We start from the raw sequence: 14,278 nt of genomic DNA, 5'->3' as shown, positions 1-14,278 counted from the left end.
TAAAAGAACTAAAATGGGTCTATTTTGAATTTCTTAAGGACCACGATGAGCCTTTTTATTTGCTAGGGACTAAAGCGGGTATTGTGAAATTCGTTGATGACCAAAAATGATATTTACTCTAATTTTTTTACACAATGTAGTTTATTCAAACAAAAAATAATTTTAACATATATACAAAGTGTTACTAAAAAAGCCATAAAATTTCTTTTTTCAAAAGCAGATCCGGGCTCTTAAAAATTTCTATTTCTTATGCTTTTCAAATGTGAATGCAGGTTAACGTGTGAACTTGTTATAATTACGTCTTCTGTAGGTTTATAAGTTGGTTAATCACTTAATTGCTCGAGAAGAGAGGAACAAATAACACATGCAGTTTAATTTTTTATAACGGGGTCCAATAATTAGAAGGGATAAGTTATTTTACTTATTTTTTTTTTTATCTTTGCCTATAATTTTTCAACACTGTTAGATTTGAATTTAAATTATATTTATTATTTCTCTCCTATTTAGATTCTCATCTAACGGATTTGGAGAGTAGTAAAAAAAATAGGCAAAAAAATATATAAAAAAGTAGATAGAATAATTTATGGGTTCGTTTTTTCTACAGAGAATGTAGATAACTTATCTACAGTGAGTCCAAAACGACGTCGTTTTGAGGCTGAAATCAAGATATTTTTGTAATTATAATTTATTTCAGAATTATAATAGTCTTTTCCATTGTAATTTTTTAATTTTTGAATTTAAAACGATGTCATTTTGGGAGCGAATATAGATAACTTATCTACCTTCACTTTAGAAACATTAGAGCAATAATTTATCCATGATTATAATTATTTTTATTTTTTATTTTTATTTTTTGAAAATATCTCACTTCGACTAAAACGACAGTCTAAAGACACTAAGGCAGTGTTTGGTTCGACGCTTCTCAACATTTTCCTAGCAAAGTGAAAGCCGGTTTCTTCCTTCTCCACGTTTGTTAAACGGATTTGGTTTGTCTTCCCCATCAATGCCTGATGTGTAGCAATCCTGCGCAACAAATGAAAGCCGGAAATGAACAGTGTTTTGCAACCCTTCTGTGAAGGTGGTTTTGTGAAGAAAGCGAGAAAACAAAATTAGGTTTTGGAGGGCATTCGGTCGGTTTGGATAGACGCAAGGTATATTCTATTTCTACTTCCATTTTGATTTGAGAAATCAGGGTTTCCATTCTTAGGTTTTTCACTTTCCGTGTAGATTTGTTAATCTCAAATGCTTGTTCGTGTGAGTGTTAGAGAAGGAAGGTGAAGAACCCAATATGAAGAGAGCAAAGCTGAGCGAGAACAATGAAGACAGGCTCAGTGATTTGCCGGATTGCGTTCTCATTCACTTAATGTCGTTTCTGCCAACCCAAGTTGCTGTTCAAACTTGCATCTTGTCGAGGAGATGGAAGGGTCTCTGGAAACGTCTTCCTACGCTTATATTACATTACAGGCACTTTTCATCAATGACCTCTTTCAACCGATTTGTGCCTAAGGTTCTGTCTTTCCGTGATGACTCTGTTCCACTCCAACATCTTGAATTCAATTATAATGGCCGTGTTCGTCCCCATCTTCTGAAAAGGGTTCTGAGATATGCTTTATCTTATGATATCCAGCAGTTAAAACTCACTTATAATTGTGATCTTGATTTGCCACCTTCCTTGTTTTTGTGTCAGACTTTAACATCTCTTGATCTCACAGTTTTTCACAGATCTCAGTCATTTCCCAAATCTCTAAATCTGACAGCTTTAACAAGTTTGAGTCTTTATAAATTCACCTTTGGTCACAGTGAATTGGTGGAGCCATTTTCGTCATGTATTAAGTTGAAGACTTTGGTTATTCACAACTGTGCTATAGGGGATACCCAAATCCTATGCATTTCAAATGCTACACTTGTCAATTTGGACATACGTTCTTACCAAGCTTACAAAATTGTGCTATCAACTCCCAATCTTTGTTCTTTTGCTTTCTCGGGTATTCCCAATAAGCATATCTCTGCAAGCAATCTTTCTTCTATTAAAGAAGTAAATATTGATGCTGATCAATGGGCTGCTTTGTGTCACTCGCGTTCAGGTTTTATCCTATTTAGCTGGCTGCAACTATTTGCTAACGTGAGATCATTGACACTCTATTCAAGTACTCTTCAGGTATCTTCATTTCGTTAAAAGCACGTTATTTCTTGTTTTTCTATTAGGATGCATTTTCTGAGTCAAAATTTTTGCCAGACCTCAATCTTGTCATTTAAAAGATTCTTATGTTAATATGTCTTATTGACCCCTCATTGTGTAGGTTCTCTCCTCCATCCCAGATTTATTGAATACTGAAGCCCCTTGCTTCGGTAACTTGAAGTCATTGATAGTGAAAGTGAAAAACATATTGCCTCCAAATCAAAGGCCGGGAAGAATTTACAAATCAAAGAAAGCAGAATTGAAACCTGTGCCTGACGGAGTAGTGGATTACTTGATTCGAAACTCCCCATTTGCAGAGATTACTATCATAAATTGCTGAAGGTGATACGCACATTTAAATCTTTGAATAGATATTCATATCTTTCCTTTTTTCTCTGTTTCTACTCGACCCCCCCACACAAAAAAAAAAAACACACACACACATGACACAACCCCCCCAAAATCTTGTTAGTTATTGCAACAAATTATGGATTTGTTTATCGTGATATTTGCCTAAGAAAATTTAAGAAAACATCTCTGCAAAAAAATGATTTCCAGAAAACTACCTGTTGACATTTTTGATGCCTATATTGGAGTAAAAACAATTCCATTGTAATATTTTTAGATTGTTAGCTTATTAAGCTGGTGCGGAGCTACTATACGATCTCCTGGATTAGTGTTCTTTCATCTCGTAGTTAGGTGGTTAAGCCCATGTGGCTTCTATTATAACTTTCAGAACAGTTACAACTGAGTTTAGCTAGCTGGTTTAGATTGTAGCTTAGTTTGCAAGCTGAGTGTATGCCTAGAAATACAAATTCAGTTATTCAGATCTGTATGTTAATCAGTATAAAAAACTCTCAAGTTTCATTTTCTATCCTTTTTCGATCTCTCTGTGTCTCTTACTTTACTTGTGTCCCAAATCTCTAAATTTGACGGTTTAACAAGTTTGCATCTTGGGAGCTTTGCATTTCTTGGAAATGACAATAACCTAGTGGAGCCCTTTTCTTTTTGTATTAAGCTGAAGACTTTGGTCATTGTCCATTGATTTAGGGGGGTGGTCACATATCCTTTGCATTTCCAATGCCATGCTTGCCAATTTGACCATACATGCATCCCCCGTTTATCAGAAAGATTTTTTTTTACTAAGTAATGCTATTTACTCGAACCTTTGTTCTTTGATTTTTTGGATGTTCCTGCTCTGCAAGCAATCTATCTTTCCATAAAGAAGTAAATATCAATGTTGATGACAGGGCATGTTGCTTGCAGTCAACTTCCGTCATAATTAGCTGCCTGCAAGTGCTTGCTAATGTAAGATCATTGACGCTCTCTCCATGTACTCTTCAGGTGTTTCGTTAAAAGGTTTTAAGCGTATAATTGTCGTTCTTGCTTAGATGCATTTTTGTGCCAAATTTTTTACAGCTCAATTTTGATTAAAAATACAAAATTCTCAAGTTAACGTCTCTAATTGATGCCTCGTTGCGTAGGTTCTCTCCTTAGTCACAGATTTACTGAATATTGAACCCCCTTGCTTGGGTAATTTGAAGTCATTGATAGTGAAAGTGAAACCTCTACCTCCCAAGCCAAGAAAAGCTGCCAAGTCAAGGAAAGCAGAATTCAACACTTGTAACTGATGGAGTGGTGGACTACTTGGTTGGAAAATCCCCTCTGGGTGAGGTTACAAACTTACAATCGTAAATTGTAAAGGTGCTATGCACATTTAAGTTTGACTTTTAAAATAAAGATTCATATTGTTGTTATTTTTTTCTTGCTTTCTCTGTTTCACTTTTCCTCACCGTATGTTTTAGTTGTTACAATCAATGGGTGAATTATTATTTTGTTTGCAATATTAGCTTATTAAAATACTTGTGAATAAAGCATACTATTAACGTTGGCTGTCTGAATTATACCTCAGCTTCTCTGAGACTCTGACTAACATGAAATTCAAGCTTAACTTATGCTTTCTAGCAAGACTGGGAAATACTGTTCCTTATATTAGTTTATTCACTTCAAAAGGAATCTATAGGTTGCTGGAACAAATCTGAATATTGATTTTAATGAAGACTGATGGGCAGAAGCAAAAGACATAAAATAGTTAGATTTGATGAAACACTGTACATGGATTGTTCTTTATACAATGAAATTAGGCATCATCTTGAAATGAAACAATTAATGGCGTGCATGTTGAATTACCTTTCCAATTGATTATATGATTTGGCGAGCCAATAAGCAATTGCCAATGGAAAATGCTGAAATAACAGCTAATAGTAGCTTGCTTTCCATTTGTATTTCAGTATTCATTTTATTATTTTATATAGCAGTACTTTGTATATTGTATCAAAGCCTCTTACGTTAAGTTGTTAGGAGTTTAATACTTATTGACCACATTCTTCATGTTCAACAATTAAAATTTGATTTTTGTTTACCAGTGTTCTTAAGACACATGTTATTAAGCATTTTTTACTCTTCATTAAATCACACTATTTTTTTAAAGAAAATTTATTTAATGCATTTTGGATTTTTAAGATACTAAATGCTACTTTTCATTTAATTGTTTCTATTTTAATTCCTTAACCAGTGTCCTAAAGGCACTCATTTACAAAACCAGTATAATTTTAATATTAATTTCAGCATAAACAGATGGATTGGCTAGCCTTGCTCCATTGTTTTTTCTTTGTTTTCCATTTTCTTTGTACATTCTTTGTTTTTTTTTTTTCATTAAGGAAGATGCCTCTTCCTACAAAATCCTATAATCTTCTTAATGCTTTTATCAAAATTTAAAAAAATAAATAAATTTCAGCATAAGTTAAAATGTACTTGTGCGCTGTCCATGCTTTAAACTTCAAGCAAGAGGAGGTATATTAGATATATAAAAACATGGGCCTGGTTTAACTTACAAACTTTTCGTTTATAAATTCAACTATGTATGGTGTATTTCCCTTTTGTAAGTATAACTCTCCTTTAAAAACATTGTTACGTGTCCGTTTAACAACTTATCTCCATCCAGGTGAAAACATGATGGCATCTGTTAAGAGCATATACAAATTGGCTGAATATGACTCTCTTCTACACAAAGTACTGTTATCATTGTGACATCAGTATTCCGATGAGGATTTGTAAAAAAATTCATTCAAACAGAAAAAGAATAAACCGAGACATGTTAGACTGCTCAAGAGAAACTTAGTTAACACATTATTGCCTCACTTCCCCCTCCTTTTTTTTTTTTTCTTTTTTCTTTTCCTTATTCCACTCTTCAACTGAAATTCCCATCGGTCTCATTCCCTTCATTGCACACGACTGGAACACACAAGTAAAGAACAATGCTGTTGGATTGCAGAGTCTTGAAATCATGAGAAATTTGGATGACTGCATAATATTACATTTATTTTAGGGGGGAAATACCTATTACGTTGCAGATTTAAAAATAATTATAGATCCCAACTTAAATTTTCTAATCATGCTATGGGATTCATATATTTAACAATAACGTGTCATTCATGGTCTCATTCTATCCATTCGACCAAAAGTGAACTTCCAAAGGCCAAAATATAAATAAGAAGCTCCTCGTCCTTAGAATTTGATTCAAGTTCGATATTTTCTACAACAGATTTGAGTATATTTAACCAAAAATAAGGTATTCTGAACTAATATTAGACGCCCAAGCATAAAAGGCACAATCCTCAATAGTTCAGGACCAAAGGATCTTAACCTTAAAAAAAGTAACCAAAACTGTCATGGTGGTTCCAATTAAATACGCAACCTATGATTAGGGGTTTGTAAAAGAATAAAAAAATTGAATTAAACTGTAAACTGAATTGAACTGAATTGCGCTTAAAATAACTTATTTTTAAAAATAAGTTCAAGAACCAAACTGGTTTCAAACCGAATTGAACCATTTTATTACTTTATTTTTTTAATTTTTTCTTTTCTTTTCAAAATAGGTTCGACCCGAATTGATTCTGAACTCAACTGAACCGTTTTTGAACCGAAGTGAACCGTTTAAACTAATTCGGTTCAGTTCTTCAAAAGATTCAGTTCAATTCGATTCACGCACACCCCTACCTATGATTAAACAGTTGCACAACATTAGTATTTCGGTTAGGATTTAGGAGCATCTCCGAAATGACTAGCCAATGACAATATTACGTAAAGATTACTCAAGCACGACTATACATGTAACGCACGAGAAGACTTTCGGTACAACGGGTGTACCTTCACCCAGAGGCGGATCTAGGTATTAGAGAAGGGGGGCAAGTGCCCACCCTTAAAATATGATGTAAAAATACGAAAATACCCTTAACTTAAAATTCAAATTTTTCCAATTTAATTTTGGGGTAGGATATTGTAACAACCAATTAGGGTTACTATTAATGTTACTACCGATCAATTTCACTGTTAGATCAATTATGTTGATCCAATGGTTATATTTATTTTCATCTATGTATGATTATGATTCTCCATATTTAATACTTTATATTTATTTTCACCTTTGTATGGTTATAATTTCCCATATTTAATGCTTTTACATTAAATATGGGGATCATAACCATACAAAGATGAAAATAAATATAATCTTTGATCAACATAATTGATCTAACGGTAAAATTGATTGGTAGTAACATTGGTAGTAACCCTAGTTGGTTGTTACGATATCCTACCCCTTTAATTTCCCTCGTTTTATTTTATTTTCTCGTGAGTTTTTTTTCTCCTCCACCTTCATTATCCAAACCTAACAGCATAGAGCTCTATTTCAGACACATTGTTTGCATCTACATATTGATTCATCTCCTCTCAAATCTCAATCTCCGTTTTTGAAAGTTGAAACATTTGTTTCTTCCTCTATTATTGATCTAGTTGAGTCGCACTCCATTCATATCTAGATCTAAATCAGACCCAGCCAGCCGGCAGCTGCTTGCAAGTCGCGTTCAAGACCAGACCCAGATTTATATGTACTTGAACTTATTGAGTGCCCACCCTTCATTAATTTTCTGGATTCGCCAGTGCCTTCATCCTGACTAAATGAGGAAAGTTTTCGAACTTGGAGGGGATTATAAAAAAAACAAGGGTTAAAATAGGGAAATTTTTTTGTACCCATTTTAGTAAACTGGTGTACCGAATTCAGTACACCCGTGATATTAAATTTTTTTCCGTAGCGCACAATAAGCACTTGGCGAGTACACAAGTAGGTCAAAACTGCAAGATTTATAATCACCACTCACAAAAAGACAATGACACAAACTTTTGAGTAGGTCATATATATATATATATATATATATATATATATATATATATATATATATAGGGCATGATATTCTTATATCGGTGTAAGAGTTAGAAGTCTTACACTCAATCTTGATCATTGATCCACTTGTATCCAATGGTTCACATCACTAAAAAATTTGAGCCCTTAGATACAAGTGAGATCAACGGACAAGATTAAGAGTATAACTTACACTGGTATAAAATAATCCTGACTCATATATATATATATATATATATATATATATATATATATATATATATATATAGAGAAAAAGAAATTGTAATATCCGAGGAAAATAATAGTAATTTATAATACAATAAATTAATAATAGTAATAAACTATAAATTAGTAGTAATAATAATAATGTGTGTGTGTATATTTAGGATTAGATGATAAATCGTGATTTTTTGAATTATTAATTGATTGGTCACTTATGCATTAATGTTTGATTAGTAATTTGATTAGATATGATGATTCAGTAATGAGTTAGTAATATTCTAAGCCATAAGAAATTAAGAATAAAAAGAAAATAGTGTATGAAGTCAATATCTGAGTCAAATACATCAATGAAGAATAAGGAAATAATTGCACGAAACTCATATCCGAGCCCAAAACTTCAACTATAAATAAAGGTCTAGCATAACTAAACCAATTAACTTTTCAACATTTCTCCTCTACTCTTCTTCTCCTCTACTCTCTCTTTCTCTCTCTCTCTCTCCTTATTTCAAATTTTATTTTATGTTATTTTATCTTCCTTTGGTTACCAACCGCTTCTCTTCCCCAAATTCTAGAAGGTAGCAAACACGGAGACCAGTTAATCTTAATTCCTATAGAGTCATATGGTGGCTTGATATGAATTTTGGTTTGATGTAATCATAATCCCTAGGTGTTCTTAGGTTAGTTTTGTGTGAACATTTTTTTATATATAGGTAATTTTTAAATTTAAGTCACTATATGTGATAATTAGAATATTTTAGAATAATTTATTATTTTTGAAATTATGGTTTTGTGCGATATATGAGTCTTATGATTATGATATGATATATGAATAATTTTGGAAACTATGATTATGATATGACAATTGATTATGTACATGGATCTTATTGAATAATTTTACAAATTATGAAATTATGATGCTTTTAAGGAAACTTTATGAATAAGAGATTTATGATTGAATTAAAATTATGTGTGATTGTGATTAATTAATAGTGGAAGGATAGCTTTGGGATGGTACCTCGTAAAGTGATGAACACAACCTTTGGGCTTTATGTCTCTGATATATTTATACGATGTGAACATGCCTCCGATATATTTATATGATGTGAACAAAGATTATTCGTTCTTCTCAAAGTAGTACCTAACAAGATATCCGTGATACTAGTAGCAATTTTGGGAAGACGTGTGCACACTAGGAAGAGATATTTTTGATAATGGACAAATTGTTGATATGTGACTGGCAGATATCCGGGTCACAGGGTAGACTGGTATGATCTTCGGGTCTACCATGGTTCTCTTCCCACTAAATACACTAAATGAACTTAAACATGATTAACAATAGAATTTGATACTTGATCTGATTATCATGAATATTTGAGTTATGATTATTATCATTTATGTAATATTGTGATTAATGTTGTGATGAATATATTAGTTGATGATTATTGTAAGAACTCGCACCGTTAAATGAGGAATTATTTAATTAATTATGAGGAATTAGGAAATAATTTCATAATTGACCCTAATAATTATAAGAAAGCTTAAATAATTATAGAAAATAATTAATAATGTTGAAATTCATTTTTCTGACGAAAAGTGCAGATACCAGTTCTGCTACTCGGTATAAATGCGTACCGATGAAGTATCTCAGAAAATTATAATAAGTGTGTATATGTCACTAGAAAAATATATAGGACTTGTAAAACAAGTTTCAAGTCGAAATAATGAGAACTGGTGCCAGAATTGATACTGGCTATGGAAAAATGCGTACCGGAAAGGTGCTGCGAAAAATAAAATAAAAATATGATAAATCCTGGAAAAATGAGTAGGTTCAGAATCCTAAGTTTGGGATTAAAATGATAAGCGTAGCTATTAGCGCTAATACAGTGCGATTAAGACTTAAGTGGCCTATAAATAGCCTTGGCACATGATCCTAGGTCATTTTTGTGTCTTGCTACGTGGGATTTTCTGAAGAGAGGAGTCAGCCACCTTTCCATCCTCTTCCACCTCAATTAGAGCTCCAAGGGAGCACCTTTTCTTCATTTTCCTTCACCTAAACACCTTGGGTGAGTGTGAATCATCATTGTGAGTGTGAAAAGAGCACCATTTCTGAGTGTTGGTGCCTGTGTTGGGTGAGTGTGGGGGCTGAGTTCTTGGGTTGGGGTGTTGGATCCTTGTCTTGGTTGTTGAAGCTCCAAGTGTCAACCTTTGTGAAGAAAAACCAAGTCTTGTGTGCCATTTTCGTGCACCATTGTTGTCTGAACTTTGGAGCTGAAGTGAGAGCTCCAAGAGCATCATCCACCTCTGTTTTGGTGCTTGGGGCAAGTTGTTCAACCTTTGATCATGATTTAAATGGTTAAAAATGGAACCTTAATGTATGTAACAAGCTAAGTGAATAACTTGAGGTTGGATAAGGTTAAACACAACTAAAAATGCATGTTTAAGCTTCTGGAATCGCTAAAAGAGCAACCTTTGGGAAGGATATCTCGCGAAATACAGAATTGCATTCTGTCGCGTAATATTCGGATATGATATCCGGATATGGGGTCTGTAGATATCCGAATATGGATATCCGGATATGCATATCCGGATATTCTGGGTTTGCGTGAACAGTAACGGTACTGATCATACAGAACTGAGTTGGGGGTTTGTGGACCCTAGATTGATGAAGTGGAACTTCTGGAATGATTAATCTAAGTCAGAATCTAAGTGATTAAGGGCTTGTGGCTTTGTGAGAAGCCTAAAGACTTGAAACGTAAAAGAGAAGCATGTCTTTATGATTATATGCTTATGAGCTATGGTTGTTGATATGATTGCTGGTCCAAGACAGATTGTGATTCTGTTGTGTTTGGACTTTGAGCTTGTGTGGACTCTTGGCTTGGATTGTTAGCTTGCAAGGTAAGCTTTCGTGTCCTCGGTTTAGCCATTGTTTGATCCACCATATCCAATGGAGGGATGGTTTATATGCATGATGTGTTTTTATGTACAGTTTTATTGAAATGCTATTGAGCTGTTAAGTGCAAATGCTTATGATATGTATGTGGTGTTTCGCCTAGACAGGAAGCCATGGGGTGGTCCTGTGGGCGGGTACAACATGGGTATGTACTGTATGGGTAATAGACATATTCCTGCACTTCTCTGATCAGTAGAATAGTTATAACACATGACATGATTATCTGCTGCGTTGCACTGATTTTGGAACTGATATTGAATTACTGCTTTTAGAACTTATATTGCACATGTAAGTGGGTTTCGGGTGGAAGATCCTTGAGGACCCCTTGTCTTACTGAGATTTCTGTTTAGAGATCTCACCCCACGTTTGGGGCACATATTTCAGGTTCAGGTAATGCGGGGGTTGAGACCTCTAGCGGCAGGAGGCCGGAGCTGAGTTAGATGTCTGCTGTTATGATTATATGTTGGATGTTGTTATGTTATCTTTATGATTATGTTGTTATTGTCGAGATTGTTGTTGGGCCTTGTTGCCTTATTTGGTGAGCATGGGGATTGTCCATGCCACATTTGATTATGTATCGTTGTTTAGATTTGAGTTGTATAAACTATCAGGGTGATCCGCCTACGTGTTGTAGTGTTGTGACTAGAGACACAGTTAATGATCGTATTTATGATATGAGGTTATTTCAGTATAGATATCAGTCTTTTGCATTTACATACAGGCAATGTTTTGGAAATGAATTAAGTAAATCAACTTGGTAAGGATAATAACGTCATAATTGAAAAGAAAAAGAATATTCCTCATTTTTAATTAAGCGTGGCTTAATACGATGGCATGTTAACGAACCGGGTATACACGGGGTGTTACAATTATCCTTATTAAAATATCATTGAGTTGATTATGCTGATATATTGAGATATAATTATTCAATAAAATGCCTTGATTGATTTTGAGTTGATTATACTATTTATTAACTTATGACTATCTTCGTTGTGTTCTATATTTGGGGTTACCTAATTTTGTTGATTGTTTGTCTTTGTGTTGCAATGATCTTTCGAGGGAGCAGAGTTTTAGCGAAACAGGTTCCAAAGGATTGGGCTAGTAGTGGGCAGTGAGGATAACTACTCAGAGATTTTTAAATAATCCTAAGTTTTATGTATAAGACATAGTCTCTAATTTTATAGTAATATTATGAATGTAAAAAGAGCCTTGCACTTGTCCCTATTACAAGTGCGGCGGTAACATTTACCAAATTAGTTTTATATTAGCTTTCGCAGCATTTATTAGATTCAGATAAAATAATAAAAATATGAATTTTGGCAATTTATTTATTTTAAAAATTGTTAAAAATTTGGGGGTGTTACAAAGCCAATGTTGAAAAAATCGGATCGAACCAATTGGGTAGACTCAAGAACCGATGAGCCGATAATATAACCATTTTGGGTGAAGCAGTGGATCAGACAAGAAATGGATCCAATACAATCAGTGAAACCCAGCCCTTTTTTGTGAAAACATGTGACCTAACTAGTTCAAATAAAATTGGACAGGTCATGCATGTTTATTTAAAAAAACAAAGCACAAACGACGTCGTTTGTAGCGAGATAGGTTTGTCAAAACTCAAAAGCTGGATCGGAAATGAAACACACTATATCAGGCTATACCACTATAGAGGAGAAGAAAATCCACAGCCGCCAACCACCAAGCCTTGACCTTCTTATCTCCAACCCCGTCATTACTGCTCGAGAAAAGGAGGTGGTAATCAATCCTTTCCTTTATTCTTTACTTCTTGGATGTTTTCAATCCTTTCCGAAGCCACTAGTAATCAATCCACCCACACATCATTTATCTTTTTTTCCTTTCCTGCAATGGAATTTATTAATCTACTATATTTAATTCGTTGTGTTTTTTGTTTTTATGTATGATGAATGTGTTTAATCTTTTTCATTTTGATTTTTGACTTTTTGTTGATACACAGCCGATACTTTCAGATGGGTTGCCGTTGATACCTGTTTCTTGATAAAAAAAAAATTCATTTTGAATTCTGGCTTTTCGTTGATGTTTGCATTTCTTTCTTCCATTGTTTTTTCGTTGAATGTGTTTAATTTTACGTGTTTCTTCCATCAATATAGACTATCTTGTGTAATTTTACTTTTCACTATGTTTTTATAATCTCTATTTTGAACAAATCTGGTTGTTTATCTTACTGGCATTTTGTTTATTTGTCCTTGTATTTGTTTTTTTTTCATTTGATTAGATTATTATAACAAATTATAAGTGGAATTATATGGGTATAAGTACACATGTGCTATATTTTTAATGCTATTAAAACTAGAGGATCCTTCCTATGGAATTATGACTATTTTATTAAGAGTTCTTGAACTGAATGTTTTTGTGCAGATTTTATTAGGAAATCAAGTATTATATACATAAGATTTTTTGCTTCATTCATAGAAACATATGGGACTCATAAAGAAGCCCATGGAATATATTTCATGTTCGTTCAACGTTTCTATGACTAGAGATTTTAAATGCCTATAACAACTCTTGGAGCTCAACCTACCCTAAAAAGTGTGATGCAAAGTAAAGAAGTGGTGGAGAAATGTGACCTCGTTATTTCCAAATGGATGATTGATGTTGATGTGTCATTTAGTTCATCATATTATCAGCCAATGATTGATGTTATTTGTAGTATGGGTACAAGATACAAAGGTTCAATCTTATACAGAGTTCGTGGTCATTTGTTAAATAAGTGGGTTGAAGAAGTCAAAAAAACTTATTGAGAGTTATTGCACTGTTTGGAAGCAAAAATGGTGGACTATTATGGCAAATGGGCAGATTGGTCATTGTAGAAGAACTCTTATCAATTTTCTAGTTTATTGCCCAAAAGGTACTACTTTTCTCAAGTCGATTGATGCTTCTAATGCTTCAAAAAATGCAAATTTATTATATAAGCTTTTTATAGATGCAATGTTAGATGTTGGCCCTGAAAATGTTGTTCAAGTTGTGACCGATAATACTACCAATTATGTTGCTGCTGGAAGGTTATTAGAGGCTAAGTTTCCTAATATTTTTTGGTCAATGTGCTGCTCATTGTATAAATTTGATATTACATGACATTGGAAAGTTAGAGGAAGTGTTGTTATGTCCCATGCTGCCAAAATTACCAAATACATATATAGTCATTGTTATCCATTGCATTTGATGAGAATATATACAGGTGGAAGAGAAATACTTTGTCCAGCTTCAACCTGCTTTGCCACTAATATTATTGCATTACCAAGCATATTGACTTAAAAGGATGCATTAAGGATCATGGTAACTTTTAGAGATTGGACAAGCTCAGCTTATTACAGGGAGATCAAGGCAAAAAAATTGTGGAACAAGTCTTATATTCTATTTTTGGAAACAATGTGTTATTATTATGAAACTTACTGAGCCACTTATTCATGTGTTGTGTATTGTTAACAGTGAAGATAAGCCTGCCATGAGCTATCTTTATCAAGCTATATTTAAAAATGGAGAGGAGATGATAAGGAGATTTTAAAGAAACAAGAAGAAGGTGGAGCCTTACTTGGACATCTTAAATAGTCGTTGGGACTCACAGTTTCACAAAAATCTTCATACCGTTGTTTATTGGTTGAACCCAGGTTGTCTTCATAATGTTGAAGAA

At 33.6% G+C, this 14,278-nt stretch overlaps 1 protein-coding gene across 7 annotated transcripts; it reads left to right on the top strand.

The window, feature by feature from the left end:
• Positions 1-945: 945 nt before the first annotated feature.
• Positions 946-3,993, top strand: LOC133314314 (F-box/FBD/LRR-repeat protein At3g26920-like). 7 transcript variants are annotated; one of them, XM_061515783.1, is made up of 6 exons: positions 946-1,151; positions 1,228-1,985; positions 2,085-2,158; positions 2,301-2,521; positions 3,430-3,487; positions 3,664-3,993. In XM_061515783.1, exons 2-4 carry the CDS (start codon positions 1,289-1,291, stop codon positions 2,517-2,519), a joined length of 990 nt encoding a protein of 329 aa, XP_061371767.1. In that variant the 5' UTR covers positions 946-1,151; positions 1,228-1,288; the 3' UTR covers positions 2,520-2,521; positions 3,430-3,487; positions 3,664-3,993. The 7 variants fall into 7 exon arrangements, with proteins under 7 accessions (XP_061371767.1, XP_061371763.1, XP_061371764.1 ...); XM_061515779.1 differs by having other exon boundaries at positions 1,266-2,158; XM_061515780.1 differs by having other exon boundaries at positions 1,228-2,158; positions 3,446-3,487.
• Positions 3,994-14,278: the final 10,285 nt, after the last annotated feature.

The sequence above is a fragment of the Gastrolobium bilobum genome, unplaced genomic scaffold (genome assembly GCF_033153095.1).
Source record: "Gastrolobium bilobum isolate Gb01-03AN ecotype WA unplaced genomic scaffold, APGP_CSIRO_Gbil_v1 utg12160, whole genome shotgun sequence".
In the NCBI taxonomy this organism is placed as follows: domain Eukaryota; kingdom Viridiplantae; phylum Streptophyta; class Magnoliopsida; order Fabales; family Fabaceae; genus Gastrolobium; species Gastrolobium bilobum.
This window is presented reverse-complemented; position numbering and strand designations above follow the sequence as displayed.

Coding starts and splice junctions, on each gene's coding strand:
- LOC133314314 (XM_061515779.1), top strand. CDS start 1,289: ATGAAGAGAGCAAAGCTGAGCGAGAACAATGAAGACAGGCTCAGTGAT. Junction 2,159..2,300: donor TCTATTCAAGTACTCTTCAG/GTATCTTCATTT, acceptor CTCATTGTGTAG/GTTCTCTCCTCCATCCCAGA.